This window comes from Ctenopharyngodon idella, chromosome 16 (assembly GCF_019924925.1).
Source record: "Ctenopharyngodon idella isolate HZGC_01 chromosome 16, HZGC01, whole genome shotgun sequence".
In the NCBI taxonomy this organism is placed as follows: domain Eukaryota; kingdom Metazoa; phylum Chordata; class Actinopteri; order Cypriniformes; family Xenocyprididae; genus Ctenopharyngodon; species Ctenopharyngodon idella.
In genome coordinates this window covers 769,082-786,564 of record NC_067235.1, presented here as the reverse complement: position 1 = coordinate 786,564, position 17,483 = coordinate 769,082, and the positions used below count along the sequence as shown (strand labels likewise).

The window sequence follows — 17,483 nt, the reverse complement described above, 5'->3', positions numbered from 1 at the left end:
ATGTAGTGCCCATTCTCCTGGGAACACATTGCACCGCCGCAGCATGTCTGCTCCCTGGTTCAGTCTGCCTGGCACATGAACCGCTCTCAGAGACCACAAGTTGCAGTGTGCCCATAAAAGGCGGCGTCTGGACAGCTTGTGCAGAGGCCTCAACCTGAGACCATCTTGGTGGTTCAAGTAGGACACCATTTCCATGTTGTCCAAGGGGACTAAGACATGGTGCCCAGTGAGGTCTGGTAGGAAGGTTTTGAGGGCCAGAAAAACTGCCAGCATTTCTAAGCAGTTGATATGAAGCCGCTGCTCTGTGCTCGACCATGAGCCTGAGGCAGGCCTGCCCTCACACAGAGCTTCCCAACCCGTGTTGGGAAGGCGTCTGTCATGACCACGTTCCTCCTTGAGACCAACTCCATGACCACACTGGTCTAATACCAGCCGGAGTCCTTCCAAGGGGCCAGGGTTCTGATACAGCCGTGGTCCACCTTGATGCGAAGGAGATCTGTGCGCCAAGTGTGCGCTGGAACTCTGGGTTTCAGCCAGTACTACAGGGGGCACATGTGCAGCAGGCCTTGCGGGAATACTGCTGATGCGGAGGCCATCAGGCCCAGCATCCTCTGAAAAGTTCGGAGAGGGGGAGAGGCCCCTACTCTGAATGATGCAGCGAGCTGCCGTATTGTCAGGGCGTGCTCTAGTGAGAGCCAGGCCCTCATCTGGACTAGGTTGAGCACTGCTCCTAGGAAGGCGATACGCCGGCTGGGGGACAGTGAGCTCTTGGCAGGATTGATCCTGAGTCCCAGGCATTGCAAATGGTTGAGGAGCATGGACCTGTGAGCATTCAACTCAGCCTCCGACTGGGCCAAAACGAGCCAGTCATCGAAGTAGTTCAGGATGCGCCTTCCCGCCTGCCTCAGGGGGAAGAGGGCTGCATCCATGCACTTCTTGAAAGTACCTGGTGCCAGAGACAGTCTGAATGGAAGGACAGTACGTTGGTAAGCCACCTCCTCGAACGCAAATCTCAAGAATGTTCTGTGATGGGGGCTATTTGAATATGAAAGCAAGCGTCTTTCAGATCCACCGAGAAACACCAATCCCCTGGGCGTATTTGCGAGAGGATTTGTTTCAGCGTTAGCATCTTGAACGCCCATTTTACAAGGGCACGGTTCAGATGTCTGAGGTCTAGGATGGGCCTGAGACCACCGTCCTTCTTGGGAACAAGGAAGTAGCAGCTGTAGAAGCCCTACTCACTGTGGGGCGGAGAAACTGTCTCCACAGATCCCTTCGCCAGTAAGCTCATGACTTCGGAGCGGAGGACGTGAGCCACGTTGCTCCTTACTGAAGTACTGACCATGCCCCTGAAGCGAGTGGGTTTGCGAGCAAATTGGAGCAAGTAACCTCGTTGTATAGTTTTTAGAACCCATTCTGACACATCGGGGATGGCTTCCCAAGCCTCACCCCAAGTGGCTAGGGGCTGAATAAGTTCAGGAGACGGCCCGCCGCTCTGAGGAAGGGGCAGACGCCCATAGTATTCGGAAGAGGAAAAGTGCTCTTTTTCTGAGAATTTTTGTGTTTTATTTTGTTCTCTATAACAGCAGTGCATGGGTGCGTGAACTTGAACGGGCCCACTGACAGCAATTGAAACATTTTCCAATCGATCAGCCCTGTGACTCCGCTGCTTCTTCTTCCGAGGTTCCTGGGAGGGAAGAGACGGGAGAGCATGAGGGGTGGATCAGCTCTCTGAAAAGAAAATTATCCGGAAGCGCAGAGAGGAGAGAGTCATATCCTTGCAGTGAGAGCAGCTCGTCTCACTGAGCGCAGATTCTGTGTGGGATTACCCAGACAGGCAACGCACTATGCTTGTCAGATGGGTGCAGAGGGGCTCTGCACGTGCCACACTTGTGGCACGGCATTTGCAACAACGCCGCTGAAATTTGCACAAATTTGCTCTTTTAATAACTCGCCGGATGGCCGCAGGGAAACGGGAGTCAGCTGTGCACGCCGAGACAGCTCACTGGAGAGCGTCGATCAGCAGGCTGCTGAAGCTGGTCTGCTTGCTTGCAGGAGATCGCTCGTTTCACTGCAGGGCTCATCTGATGGCGAGTAGCTTCTTCAAAGTGGTGTTCAAGCGAAGTAATCATCGCTGAAGAAGATAAAATCTGATTCCTATGGCGAAGCGAGCCGCTTATATAGGCAGATGACCCACCCATTCTGGCCCTGCTCGGCTTTTGGCTCATGCAGTTGCACTGCGTTATTAAATATGAGCTTCAATATTCTGAGAAAAAGGAGTTTTCCCCATAACGTCTTCGACGCAATACGAGTGAACCATATCAAAAGGGACACATAATCAGTATCTGAGATTATCATTGAGGAGGTTCAAAACGAGTAATTTTGCAGCTTGTTTTCATACTACAATTGTTATTTCCAAAGATTGGACATGTTTTTGTGCACAAGTGATTCACTCTTCCCTAAAAGTTTAGTTCATGCAAAAATGAAAACTATGCAATCATTTTGTCATTTACTAACCCTCATGTTGTTCCAAATTTATATGACTTCCCATCTTTCCAGGAGAATTACTGCCAAATGTTCACCAGACTCATTTGAACGGTCTTTTAGTGACCAAATCTTTCCTTTTTGACTACTTGAACTGTGGCTGCATGCAAAAGTGCTGTGTGAACATTTGGCTTTTGAAGAAAGAAAGGCAATGACAGAGTTTTCATCTCTATCTGAAGACAACAGCACTGATTCAGCAGTCACACCTGATCTTGGCATGGCTTCTCAAATGCTCTTTCAGCTGGTTTTGCGACGAGAACTCTTTGCTGCAGGTCTTGCAGGTGTGCGACTTCGTTCCACTGAGTTCCTGCCGGTGTTCCTCCAGATGCAGAGAGAGCTGACTCTGCAGGATGAACTCGTCTCCACACTCAGAGCACAGGAAGTTCTGACAACACAAACAGACACTGCTGCTAAGGAGAACGCAAGCAGACACTGAAAGACTGATTTTACAGGTGAACTGAGAATTAATTAAAGGAAGTTGCCTGACCTCTTCTTTCTCATGGATCATGACATGAGCCTTCAGACTGGCCACTCTTGAGAACTTCTTATGGCACACAGGGCATTTGGGCTCGCTGGTGGTGTGAGTGGATTTATGAAGGCCAAGATTGTACTCCACATTGAAGGACACCGGACACTGGTCACAGCGATACGGCTGCATACAGGAAGAAGTGAGGAAGAGTTAGCAGCAGTTCATAACAAACACATTTACCATTACACTTCCAAAAGCCTTTTTTTCCCCTCGCAGTGATGCCAGAGAAGAACCATTTCTGGTTCCCCAAAGAACCTTTCAGTGAACCGTTCTTAAAAGACCCATTTTTTCTTAGCGTGACGAACATTTAAAATATCTAAAGAACCTTTTGTGGAATAGAAAGATTTTATAGATGTTAAAGGTTTTTCATGCAACCATCGGAGCAAAGAGTGTTTCTATCAAAACAGGACCAACGCATAACAAAAAAATTCCAATGACAGTAAACCCTACTTTTAGTTTTTTTGTTACAATGCGCTGAGAACATTAGACAGGTTTTAAAGTCAACGACTCACGAGAAAGCAGCATTCTGAAACTTCATATAAACATGAGCACCTTTTTTTCTTGTGCCACGTAGAGAATTAAGAGAAACTGGTGTAAACTGGTGATCAAACTGGTGATCAAAACAAGACAAAACAAGCTTTAAAATAAGCTAAAACAGCTTTAAGATGTAAGCTGGCATATTTATTAATTTAATTTGTTCCCACAACAACTGCATTTTTATTTAAGAACCAGGGCTCTCTCTCAAGGTAATGAAAAAAAGATGCATGAGGGAATTTAAAAATGTGATTTCTAGACCTGAAAGTCACGGAAAATTTCATAATGAATTGATTTTTTTCTAGTTATTATGTTAAGCTCAGAAATGACTAAAAAAGTCATGTAAATTCATTGCTAATAAAGTGTAAACCCCATAGAACATTATTTAAACTTCTGGAATTATCTAAAAATATAATTTTGTTATTTTAATGAACTATGATTATTTTAATGTATTGCTGCTCCTAGTTTCTGTAAATGAAAATGTAAATGAGCAGCTGTCATTACAGCAGAGGTACCAGAAATATCTTAAAATATTGTCTTTGACAATGAGAGTGAAAAAGCTTGAGAAGCGCTGATGTAAATGCAGTATGCAGTGCTATATTACAGGTTTATTAAGAGTGTGCGTGTGCATGGGGAAGACCGAATAATTAAAGTAACAGGTAACAAACAGGTGAGGAAACAAGCAAGTGGTGGATAAATGAGGCACCAACAATGTGCATGTAAACATATTCGGTGTTAAACAGTAGAGTAATATTTTCCAAGTGAAACAGGAGGCAAAATGAAAATGTAGGGCAGGACTACTGTATTTATAAGACAGGTGGATAGAGGAAACGTGTTTGGATATTAGTTAACGTTGACATGGCCTGTAGGTAAGGTAATTGTCCGCAGCATGCATGTAACTGCTGATCATTCATACCATTATTAAACCACTTGGCTATGAGCCTGATCAATAAGCATTATGTGATATAAAGCATGTGTTAAATGATATGGTCATATATCAGTGCAGCCCAGATCATGTGTGAGATGATGATGATGATGATGATGAAGTGCAGTCTCTTGCCTTATCGTTGACCTCATGCTCTCGCAGGTGTCTCTGAAGTTGACTCTCGCTGGGGAAATTCTGGGAGCAAATATTACATTTGTTCTCTGCAGGCTTCTGGTTCTCTGATCCAGCTTCCTGACCTCCATCTGCAGCCCAATAAAAAGACAGTGAATGAGAAAAGAACAAAGTATTCTCTCCAAGTATCAGTTCAAACTTCACTAAACATTTGTAGCTCACCTCCCAACCAATAATCAATAAAATCACAGATTTGTGCTTTGATACTAGCAGAAGTCTCTGCTTTCATATTCGGTCAGTTTCATCACTAAATTCAGTCAATAAATGTTTTTTTGTGTCTTTAATGTGTGGTGACAGATCGCTGTAGTTTAACCGATCAGCTCTTCCTCTTTACTACTAGTTACAGCACCAAATAAACATGAATGAACATCAGAAGGAATGTTGAAAGATACAGAACAACTAATTGAAATCAATCATGACTCATGTAATCAATCAATCAGTGTTTCAACTGTGGAGATTTAGCTGGTTTAAGCTGGTTTTAGCTGGTCTCCCAGCCTGACCATCTGAAGAAGAGGCCAAAACCTCTCTAAAGGCTGTTCACACCAAGAGCAATAACTGTAATGATAACTTTAATGATAACTATATTTGTGTCCACACCAGCGGAAGATAACATTCTGTTCATTATAAGCGCTGCAGTTTTGTCGTCTGTCACTTTAAATGCTCAAGCTTCAAAGCAGGATGGATTCTGATATAATATTCCAATAATATCGTTTCTCTGTGTTGTTATTGTTATAACTGTGGTGTGAACTCTGCTATTCATTTATATTTAGAATGGTTTTAGGACTACATCTTTATCATTATAGTTATCGTCCTTGGTGTGAACGGGCCTTTAGACCAGCCTGCTAAATCAGCTATGACAGGCTTTAAGACCAGCTTAGGCTGGTTTTGGTTGCTTCTTTCAGCAGGGTTACCTCAGAAAAGCTATTATTAAAAAAAAAAAAAAAAAAAAAAAAGATACTAAAATAAGTATAAATCTGAGCTAAAACATAGAAAATCAAATAGTTAAGATAATTAAAATAGATATAGTGGATCCAGGGTGAGATAAAACATGATCCAAGAAAACACTTTTAACAACTTCAACTGCTTAATGTCAATGAATAATCTTATTCCAGTAATAAAGTTTCTGTTTAGTGTAATTTACAAACAACTCGCAGAATCTGCAAAATGTTAATACAAATGTTAATAATTAATAGCAAAATAAGAGGCAACAAAACATGTTTTTTTTTTTTTTATTGAATAAGCTCTGAATAAGGTTTACATACAGTCCATAACACAAAATATTAGCTGAATTTATAAAAATGATCTAGTTCAAAAGTTTACGTACTCAACCCGAATGATGGCGTGACTTCACAAAAACATATTTTCTTTTTTCTAATTGGTTACAGCAGTATTTTGGGCGGGACCTTGAAATCTGACTGGTTAGAGTTAGGAGAGTATGGCATTCACACTCCTGAACTAAAGTGAATAGTTTAGAAACTAAAATGAATAGTCTAGTTCTCCCGTCTGAATGACATCCTGTCCAAAAACACACGGTGATGGCTGGAATCACTTTTATAATGAAAATACAGTTAAGTGCAAGATGTGCAGAGCCAACATAACATAATAATGAGAACACTATTATAAAGTTGTGAATTCTCTGTGCTTTAGTTTCAAAGTTTCAGGGGCTTTTGGGTCCCTTAAAGAGATAGTTCACCCAAAAATAAAAATTCTGTCATCATTTACTCCCCCTCAGGTAGTTCCAAACCTGTATGAATTTCTTTGTTCTGCTGAACACAAAAGAAGATAACTGAAGAATGTTTGTAACTGAACAGTAGTGGGGCACCATAGTATAGAAACAAAACACTACAGAAGTCAATGGTGCCCCACAACAAACATTCTTCAAAATATCTTCCATCCAACAGGAAGTCAGCCATTTTGGATTCTATGAAAAGGGCATGTGGTGAACTTTTAAATACTCCTTCCTAGGGGATTCATATGATTGTCACCAATCTTGGGCAAAGACATTAGACTGATTTTTGATATCTTAAATGATTTCACCATGGTGACATTTTTTGGGAAAAAAAAAAGAAGTGATTTCTTCTACATGCATTGAATAATTTAGATCAAACTTGAACTATGTTCGGTCAAGGATCGATTTTTCTTATTGTGCTTATTGTTATTTTATTATTTTACATATAGATTCAGCCAGTCGCAGGTTGCCTTCTTTTGGGGGCTTATTTTCAGAATAGTTGCGTATTTGGGCTTGTTAGTGGTTGGCACCTATAGGACAAAACGTGTAACCGCTTTATCGTTATTTAGTTTGTAACTCTTCAATAAAGATTATGAAATGTTTTGCAAAGTTACTTCAGCAGTGGCCAGTTGCATAAACTGTTCAGACTTTATCGTCTAATTATTTTCTTCAAGACTGGTCATAACTTTATAACAACAGTGACATAAAATAGGTCTAATTTGAATCCACTAAATAAGACAGATGATTAACCCTTGTTTAAGTGCTAGTTGGTCAGGACTAGTTGTTAAGACAGTCTTAACAAAGTGGCTGTTTGTAACTGGCAGTGGAAATCATGCTACTATTACATTTTATATAATATAATATTCAACAATGACAGATGGGTGGTTAACTCAACTGGTTAAAGTTACAGGTTAAAACACGTGTCTGTTTAGTACTATATAGTAACCCTGCTACAAGAAGAAAAAGATCACCTAAACCAGTTTTGTCTGACCACCGAGTTGCTTTAGGAAGGTTTTGGCCACCTGACAGCTAGTAAAGTCTGGAAAAGCAAGTAAACATTAGCGAAAACCAGACTGATCTGTGTAGATTCTTTACATTAATAAAACACACTGTGTAAATAGCATAAGGTATCATCACAGCATCTGTACATTATCCCAGGAATAGGCTGTAAACACAGCTTATATAACTGCTCGACAAGTTCTACCCCTCCTTTCAAATGTACGGAAGCATTAGCTAACATTAGCAACGATGCGGAGCCGCTCAAAATGCGTTTTAATTAAATGTTTCGGTTCAGCTGGTGCAGGCGAGTGAAATCTGAAGTCTGTGACAAGCACTCCAGCGAGCATTCTCAATCTCCAGCAGCACACGACCGTGTTATTAATATCATTCCGCCGCAATCACTCCTGCAGCAGCACAAAAACACAACGATACACACGCGCACACACACACCAGCAATACTATATCCGGGGACTATATACACGCGCTTCAAATGGCTTTCTCTAAACTTCTGCCCCATTTTAGCCATGCACTACGCACTTAAGCGAGCAGTTTATGGTGTGAGGATTTTATTTGTGAGACTGCAGTTGACTTTACCGGTTTCGTTGTCATCTTTATTCCTTTGTTTTCGTGGCCGGCCCCGCGGCATAGTTCCAGTTTATAGAGCGGGTGTAGTGTGAGCGATTTGGATTTCAAAATGGCGGCCGAGTTCAGTGAGCTGAGACAGCGCAGGCAGCAGCGCCATATCATAAAAGAGGATGCGACATCTACCGGGCATTTAGTGTCTCAAATACAGCACTGTTTGCGTTTGTTGGCAATAATAAATACTTGGTTCTTTCTGTGACATTATTATCTTTGTTTCATTTTATAAACAGTCAATAAATTGAATGTGCTGGAAAAATGGCCTCAATTTCATGACATGAAATAGATTTTTGACTACGTTTTATGTATTAATGCTGCCTTCACGTGCTCTCGGAATTATTGTAAATATGAGTTTCCTAGGTAAAAAATGCAAATGAACGCCCTCCCATTTCGGAATTTGAATGATGAGCTCATATTCACGACTTAAGAAGTGGGAATTATCAATTATCACGTGAAGGCAGCATAGATTAACTTTTATGTCAAGGAAAATTGCGGGAAATTTAAAGGGGTGGAGCCTTGAGATTTTCGTGACACTGGGCGGAGCTAACATGAATATCCATGAGTTTCCAGTTAAAGCGCCACTAAAAATATTAGTGCTCCTGGGATCACAGAAACTGTTTTTGGTAACATGATTTCGTTTAATTGTCGAACTAAGTTAAGCTTGTTTTTAATTATTATTTTTTATAACTGTTCATTTATGCACAATAGTTTGTAGATTGTCATGACCATTGTGTCCTGTGTGAATGTTTGATTTAATGATTACACAGACATCCCACCTCTCCAGGAAGTTCCGGGAGTCTCCTGCATATTCATAGCAGCTCCCTGATGCCTGCAAATTATGCTGCATTCACGCCATGTCGTAATCTGCTTTAGGTCCAACACACTTTAAATCTGCAGTGGTCATGTGGTACAAGTCGTAGCTCTCAGAAAATGTTTACACGTTGTAATTACGAGTAAATGAATTTTTGCAGGCTGGGATATCTGATTACAGTCGTTGATTAGCCATTTTTTTGTTAGTATGCCCTCCAGGTAAACAAGCCAACAGCCGTTAAACGTAGGATAGGCAATTTTTCTCATAAACACTTTTTGTTATACTATTTGAAACTCTCTTCATATCCTGATAGCAATCAATAATATGAGTGGTCTAAATATTAAAACATGTACATAATATGTTTTGTGGAAGTCCAGACCAAAAAATGTTCCTTCAATCATTGCATTCGGTCCGAACAACAAACTTAGGCTGCTTAGGCGAACTTAGCTGTTTATGTCCTTTGACTCGGATTTATGCTTTCTGTGGCAACACTGTCAACGCCTAAATGAATCTGCAGAGGTCAGGTGGTACAAGCAAAGTCCCTTTCAGGCAAGTCATTTCAGTCGGCGTCCATCTTTGAAATGCCTCTCGTGCAGCTGTTTCAGTTATGCAAGTAGAGCTCCTATCTCTTTGAATGGGGAAACATCAAATTCTCCAAAATTAAATTTTATATTTGAAATCACCAATGAAATCTGACAACAACTGTCTCATAAATTTTGTTTCTAAATGCTCAAATCATGAGAAAGAACTGCATTTTACAGGCTGGAGTAGCCAATGCACATGTGCAGTCATAAGCGCACGTCTCAGAACACTGACTGTTTCTATAGACCTTATGTAGCCCCGCCCCTTTTTCAGCGCTGCGCTCGTTGTCTTTTGACTTCCGGTTTGTATTTCCACAGCGATCTTACGTATTTATGAATGAACTGCTCGTTTTAAAATCTTCTGTCTACTGATATTTGTTAAGACATCTGCTTTAAACATTACAATGATCACAATAACTTTCATTAACTCTACAGCAAGTAAATCCACTTCACCAGCTAATTATTCTTTGACAGAGATGCCATAGTTCAAAGACAATATTATAAAGATGGTAGAAGGCGGGACTCGTTCCGCCACAGGGACGTACTCAGACATTTTGGGGGGCAGGGGCTCAAGTGGAAAAAAGGGCACTTCTCATAATTATTTATTTAAAAAATAATAAACCCTTAAATATATTAAGACAATTTTGACTTCCTTACCAATTTATTTTAATTCCCTTACACTCACGCAATTGTTTTATACTCCACAGGTTTCTACAAAATAATCAGTTCACACAGAGACCATGATCTTCTTTAGTATTCACTAGGTTTATCACAAGAGAAGGCAACAGCAACTATTTTCAAGTAGCCATATATTTAGAATAAATGACTGCACCAAGGAGAGGGACATAGTTTCACTAATAATTTGTTTATTTTGCACAAATCAATAAATCGTTTTAATTCTTTTGGTGTTATTGGAATACTTCTTTCATGTAGTGGACAATTTTAAGATTGTGGTCCATTTTTGCTTCCATGTCTTTTACTCTAATGGAAAGAAAACTTAACCCTAACCCTACACATTTAGATGGTGTTTGTTTTAAGCCTACTACCCTCCATCTGTTTGCATCTGTAGATTTCTTCTAAATTAACCAAAACAAGCTAATCTGCATATTTAAACACATCAAGAGTTTTTTCCCCCTGAAATGTTATAATTACATTATATATTATAACAAATGCCTGCAGAGGGCACCAAACGCCTGCTGATTTTTGTTGTTACACAGCACAGCACGATCAAAGCCAACTACCGTAATTAAAAATATATTATTAGTTAAATAATAATATTCGGACACTTTTTTTATAGAAATGCTACAGCCACTGTAATTTCTTCAACAAGAATATGACATCAAACATGCACACTCAGAGTGAGGGTTTAAACTTTTATTGATGTATTATCCTGTGTAAGCGTAGATTTAAGAATAGCATTATGTAATGCGGTATTATGATTTTTAAATAGTTTTAACTGGAATAATGCAGTTCATGGATGCTCGTCCGTGGAATTCCCCTCTTCTGGTATTGACAGCCCTACAGATTATCTTTACCATGGTTCAAAACGCAATGCAGAGCACATTAAAATAATTCACATGTTTGAGAACATACATAGGCTACCTGAAAGAAATGCACGGGATGGATCCATCTAGGGCTTTTTTCTTTTTCGCTTCTCATCGCCAGACAGCAGTTGCATTTTGTCACAAGTTTTCAGCCAGCAGCAAACACGAGGTGGGGCGTGGCGTGCATGGGTGCGGGAATGAATGGCGTGTTGAGGAGGGAGGGCATCTGAACTCGACAAAGCCGACCTGATATAGTATTTTTTATTTATTTATTTTTTCTTCAGTAGCCTAAATATATTTGTTTGACATGGAAGCTGTGCGTAAACAGGAATATATGTTCATTTATTAAAAAAAAAAAAAAAAAAAAAAAAGCACCCCAGAAAAAAAGGGCACTTTCTCTCGAGGGCCCCTTTTATGTCTATGTGTGTACGTGTCTGTTCCGCCATATTGCACTTTCTCCCAGTCATAGTAATATGAGTGCAGTGTCTTTCTATATCTGAAGTCTTTGGTACAAGTCAGCGCTCTTTATGTTGATTATTATTGTAATTTTATGTGCTTTGAGATATGAGGTAATTTACCGCCGTCTCTCATGACGCGTCGCAGACTCTGCTCTGGCTGTGCACTCGCGTTCATGTGTTTGAGGAGGCGTGGCTCTTAAGGGAGGGCGGGATCTCATGCTTTCAAAGCTAGCTTCTCCTAAGTTGCCTACCCTACCTTTAAGTATTTTTGCGATATACTTCTGTTTATTTGGTAACTTGTATAAATGTGTCTGAGGTGTAATGAAGGTGTGATTCTGTACTGTGCAATATTCCTTGCTCATTTGGTAAATAACTTAGTAACTTGATTCACAGAGCAAGACAATGATTTTCACAATTAAGCTAAAGTAATAACCCATATATTCACTTGTATATTAACCGTAAACCAAGATACTACTGTAATGCTGAATACAATAAAAAAAGATTGTGTTGAAGTTTATTTACAAAATGTGTACACGGACAAGACACGATTGCCCCTTTATAGAGATCTTTTAAAAAGTGAACCAGGTGATCAAGGTTTACCCTGGGAAATATTTTGCCATTGTCATCAAACTGTCCCCAACCTGCATGACATCAGCCTTTCCTTTTTCCAGTTTCCTCTGTATTAGTTTCCTTCACACCTACGCCATATTGTCTTGAACAATTTGGAACAACCGGTCCTGCCGTTTAAGGAATGCCCTCCTCTGAAACCATGTCCTACACACTGTCATTGATCTACAATAAAGAGGCAAATCATCCACACATGATGATCAAGACAATGTTGACACTTTGAATGTTTAACTGTGATATAATGCATAATTGTGTTCCTCACAGGTATCTGGTACATCACATGGGCACCGCCATGACCAGAGAGCAGATGATAAGGGGAAAGTGTGGTTGTTATCTGCTTTTTGGTACGTGGAACAAACATTGTGGCCTTCAAATATTCAGCCCACGCGATTGACCTGTTCTTCACCGACTTGCTCAAAGACCTAAAATACACACAGACAAATTGAATAAGGCTCTATTGGCATTTATATTCAAATGAACTGTTTATTGCATCTGATTGTGCCATTGAATCTCTCCACCAGACCATGTGTTTGTGGATGGTAAAGGACACACAGACTCCTCTTAATGCCAAGAGTTGACAGACCCAGACTGATCTGTGTACAGAGAAACACAAATCTCACTTTCAGTTGAGCAGTAAGAAACAGCTTTAATTACTTTCTTATTTATCCCTTGTGATCTGTTCGTTTGGTGGACAGTCGTGCTGTCTAGGGTCTCCAGAGACCCCACGCAACAAAATGTAATTTTGTAACAAATTTTTTTTTTTTTTTAAACAAATATAATTTTACTCAGTTTATTAACGTTTTTCCACATTTGTGCAGTTTTTGGAGGACAATTTATATAAATAAATTAAAAAATATATATTTTTAAATAGTTTTTATACAAAAACAGCGTTTTATGTAAAATTCACTTTATAAAAGACCCACATTTGTAATTTTCATTCATGGGGATAACACGGATAATTTGACATGGTTTAGTGTAAGATTTTTGCCCATGTTTTGTAAAATGCAGTTTTAAAAGTAAAAAATTATGATTTTATCCAGTAGATGGCTGCTGAGCTCCACTATTTGCTATTTGACTAACTGAAATACATCTTTTCACAAGTTTTTCCAGTTGGATTCATATCTACATATTATGAAATCACAATTATAACAATAAAAATTACTTTTTTCAATAATGTTACACTATGATTAGAATCAAACTTGAACAAGATGCTACAAAGAAGAGTCTTTAGAGTTTATTTCAGTCATCTGTTTTTCACATAACTCTACAAATGTAATTTACACTTAAGTTACTAAATAAACAGAAAAAAATGAACAGAAATGAACAGTTATATTACATATTGTGTATACAAATACACGACATGAACATCAAAATACAATGAAATGAACGGCAATAACAAATGAGCAAATAAAGTAGTAACAAATTAAAAAACAGTAAATAGGAAAAAATCAAACACCTAGGAACAATAACTGGTGGTCTGGTTTATGAGTCAGTGCACTGCAGCAGTAGGCATGGTAAACTTCTACAGACGGGGTTGTCGCAGGTTCTGCACATCACTGTGGTTTTCCGATCCTGTTCATGGGAACGGAGGTGGCATCTTATCCTCTTCCTGGGGGTTGCTTCTGGATGTGATGAGGAAGCTTCATTTTCCACCTCTAGAGATCTTTTCGCTTTTTTCAGGACATAGAGAGAGGCTGGGGTGCGTGGAAGGTGCTGTCAATTCTCCATAAGGGGAGCCACCAGAGCTGTTAGAAGCTCCTCCAGAAATAGCATTCTCTTGAAGCTTTTGCCTGAGTGCCATTCTGGACAGATGTCAGACCGTAGCACGTAGGAATTCAGTGCAGAGACATCAAGCATGTTGAAAAACAGCACCATCGGCCAACGAGCTGTCTTTCGTTTGCAGGTGTAAGTGGCTACCATCTGCAGTATTACAAACACAGACACACACACACACACACACTTACTTCATCTGCTGCTGTTTGCTTGCAAAATAAATATGACAGTCACATTTCAATAAAAATCAAAAAAAAAACTAAAAACCTTATCCAGGTTGTCCACTCCTCCGTTGGATTTGTTATAATCCAGGATCATCAGTGGCTTCCTGTCATCTCTGCTGCTTACTGAGCTGTCCCTGTGCAGTGTGCTAAGCTGAAGCACAGTTTTACCTTTTTTGGGACAGTAAGAAACAAGGGACTGTGTCTCTGTAAAGGCAAACATTGACTAAAAGCGAGCTCGGTCTTTTGTTGCAAGCAGGGCAGGTGGGAGTTCTGGCTTATTATTTCTAATTGTTCTGACCATTGTAAGCCTCCTCTTTAGCAGCTCCTGGGAAGACTGTGTGACCCCGCAGGCCTTCGGTGACATCAAGCACAACTCTCATCCCCTGGTTCTTTTCTTGCTGCCCACTCACAGACTTGCCCGTATAAACTTGCACCTGCCAGGCATAGCTTGTTGTCGAATCGCATGCCGCCCAAATTTTGATGCCGTATTTCGCAGGCTTACTGGGTATGTACTGTCTAAATGGACAGAGCCCTCTAAACAGCACCAGGCTCTCATCAACCGTGACATTTGGGCCAGGATTGTACATCATCGGCAGACGTTCAACCCATTTGTTCCACACAAGTCGGATTGCTGCTAATTTGTCATTTGCACGTTATCATCAGACCTGATGACCCTTGAAATTTTCCTGAAGGTCTCCAAAGACATGACTTCTGGAATCTGAATGACATAAACCTGCCATGGGCCTCATTGTTGGAGCAGTAAAGCCCAGCGAGAATGACAAGACCAATATAGGCCTGAATGTCTGCCAAATCCAGATCCGTCCACTCATTAGCAAAAACTTGTCTCTCCTCGACATTTGACATTTCAAAAACAATTTTTTGAATTTCCTCTGTAAAAATAGCTCAAAGGTTGATTTGATGTCTTCAGCGTGAGAACGTGCATACCTGGTTATTCCTGGGGTCATCTGCAGTGCTGTCTTTGAATTGTTTGTGGAGATGATGTCCAGCGAACTCTTCCATTTTTAGAGAGGTAAGTGTTTGGCTCCTCATCAGCATCCTCGTCATCTGAATTTTCCTCATCAGTTTCGTTGTGATCTTGGTCCTGCTCTAGGTGGTCTTCTGTTTCAGAAGCTTCATCAAAGTCCTCTGATTCAGCATCTGCCACATCTTCACCATCACTAGAGTCTAAAATATAATCCAGAGTCTCCTGAAGACTGAACTGTTTCGCCATGATGTTGTAACAGAGTGAACTGTGTAATGTAAGTCACAGTTATACCTGAGCTGCAGTCACATGACTTTGTTTCCATAACATGTGTTATAGTCTCACAAATGTATTCCTCTGTGAGTGTGTGTGTGTGTGTGTGTGTGTGTGTGTGAGCATGATCATTTTGCATTGTGGATGTTTTAAAGTGTGCCACTTCATTTCTGTCTATGTGTGTTGTGCGTTGTTGCTGATTTTGAGGATGAATTTTGTCCATTTTCTAAGTGGGGTCTCCAGAGACCCCGAAACACACAAGTGTGACTTTTTTTTTCACACTAACATAAAAACAGATATTATTACAATTTATTTTTTTATTTGTAGATCTAGAAAGTGTTGACAACTGTACAAAGGCTCATGCCATTTGGACAAAGAGAACATTTTTATTTTTTTATTTATGGGTATTTACCACTTTATAAAGTAATCTGCTGTTACACAGATGTACCGGTAGCCTTCATTCATTGGTGTGAGCTTACCCACTAAATCCATCCCCACAATAAACCATGGCTAATAAACATTCATGTTCATAAAAAAAAAAAAAAAAAAAAAAAAAAACCATAAAAAATATTCCTTGTGTTATTCATACAAAGATGACTTTCCACAACAGGGTCCACAAACATTGATTTTGATTCTTCAGAGAACAATGTTTTCTCAGCACAGTCTGACCTAAAATATATTGTAAAGAAACAGTTTTGATCAGTAACAATGGAGATGTACAGTATGAACACAAGGGATGATTCACATAATTAAACTCACCCATTTTTAATGTCTGCAGACATGTCAGGCCAATAACAGCGCTTGTTTATGTCATCCAGGGTTTTGAATGTCACAGTGAGCAGAGACTGGAGCTGGTCGAACATTTCTTGGGCACTCTTTTTTGTCAAAGTCTCTTCTTTTCAAACATAATACAAAACTTAATCTAAAAAAGTATAGAGTTGTGATCATTATAGACAACCAATGAAGCCAATGAACGCTGGCGTACATTTAACATACTCACTTTCATATGTTCAGTTGTTTCACATTAGATTTCATATGTGATTGCGCAGAACTGGTCTCTGTCAGGGCTGGTGGCTGTTTAAAATCCACGACGATGGAGAATACAAGAATGATCTATAATAGCAAATACTCAGGATTATACTGGGAACACAGAAATAAGGGTAACACTTTACAATAAGGTTCATTAGTTAACATTAGTTAACTACATTAGTTAAAATGAACTGCACTTATACAGCATTTAATAATCTTTTTTAATGTTAATTTCAGCATTTACTAATACATTATTAAAATCTTGTTAGCATTAGTTAATGCACTGTGAAGTAACATAAACAAACAATGAACAACTGTATTTTCATCAACTAACGTTAACAAAGATTAGTAAATACAGTAACAAATGTACTGCTCATGGTTAGTTCATGTTAGTTTATACATTAACTATTGTTTAACTAATGAACCTTATTGTAAAGTGTTACCGAAATAAGAAATCACAAACACGTAACATAAACAAGACCAAACAAAGAACTGAGGAAAACTAGCCTTAACTACAGTAATAAAATTGATTTTAGAAAAAATGTTGCTTGCTGGCTTTTTTTTTTTTTAAATACTCACTATGAATGTTTTGTTGTTTTTATTTCTTTGCTACTTTAGTTATAAAAATATAACTGCCATTTATCTTATGATCACATAATTTTGAATGCCAGTTTCGAAGGTTATATGTCTTTTTTTCATCAAGGTCAGCAAAAGAAAATGATAAAAAAGTTTATTGCATTATCTTTTTAATTTAAGCCTATTATTATCTACATAATGAGCCTGAGACTAATGCACACAATAATCACAACAGTGTGTAAATGCCTGCTGAATTCCTGTTACTTTTGCCAATCATGTCATGTCTTCTCCATATACACATTTGTGAATAACAATTTATCACCACATATAATAAATTATTCTATAATAAATTAAAAACACCCTCATGAGGGACTTTTATCTTTGACATTTACAGTCAATGTACTAATTACTATGTGGTTGATTATTTTAGTCACTTGTTACTAAAATGTTAGAGACCCCTGTGATGAAAGTCAAGTTTTTAATGTTGTTTATGTCTATGTGGCATTTTTAATAT

The 17,483-nt window shown here is 39.3% G+C and overlaps 1 protein-coding gene and 1 long non-coding RNA gene across 4 annotated transcripts in view; both read right to left on the bottom strand.

Annotated features, from left to right (window-relative positions):
- Positions 1-8,212, bottom strand: part of LOC127497289 (zinc finger protein 236-like) — a 40,598-nt gene extending 32,386 nt beyond the window's left edge. For both annotated transcript variants that reach the window (XM_051865654.1, XM_051865656.1), the window contains exons 1-4: positions 8,047-8,212; positions 4,668-4,795; positions 3,032-3,196; positions 2,751-2,929 (exon numbers count right to left, since the gene is read on the bottom strand). In XM_051865654.1, coding sequence (XP_051721614.1) covers positions 2,751-2,929; positions 3,032-3,196; positions 4,668-4,795; positions 8,047-8,098 — 524 coding nt within the window. In that variant the 5' untranslated portion in view covers positions 8,099-8,212. The remainder of the gene's footprint in view (positions 1-2,750; positions 2,930-3,031; positions 3,197-4,667; positions 4,796-8,046) is intronic.
- Positions 8,213-13,333: 5,121 nt separating this feature from the next.
- Positions 13,334-16,471, bottom strand: LOC127497299 (uncharacterized). 2 transcript variants are annotated; one of them, XR_007925501.1, is made up of 3 exons: positions 16,365-16,471; positions 16,124-16,286; positions 13,334-16,033 (listed from the first exon to the last, which is right to left on the bottom strand). It is a non-coding gene; the product is annotated as an uncharacterized LOC127497299 (long non-coding RNA). The 2 variants fall into 2 exon arrangements; XR_007925500.1 differs by having other exon boundaries at positions 13,334-16,286.
- Between the last annotated feature and the right edge of the window lie 1,012 nt (positions 16,472-17,483).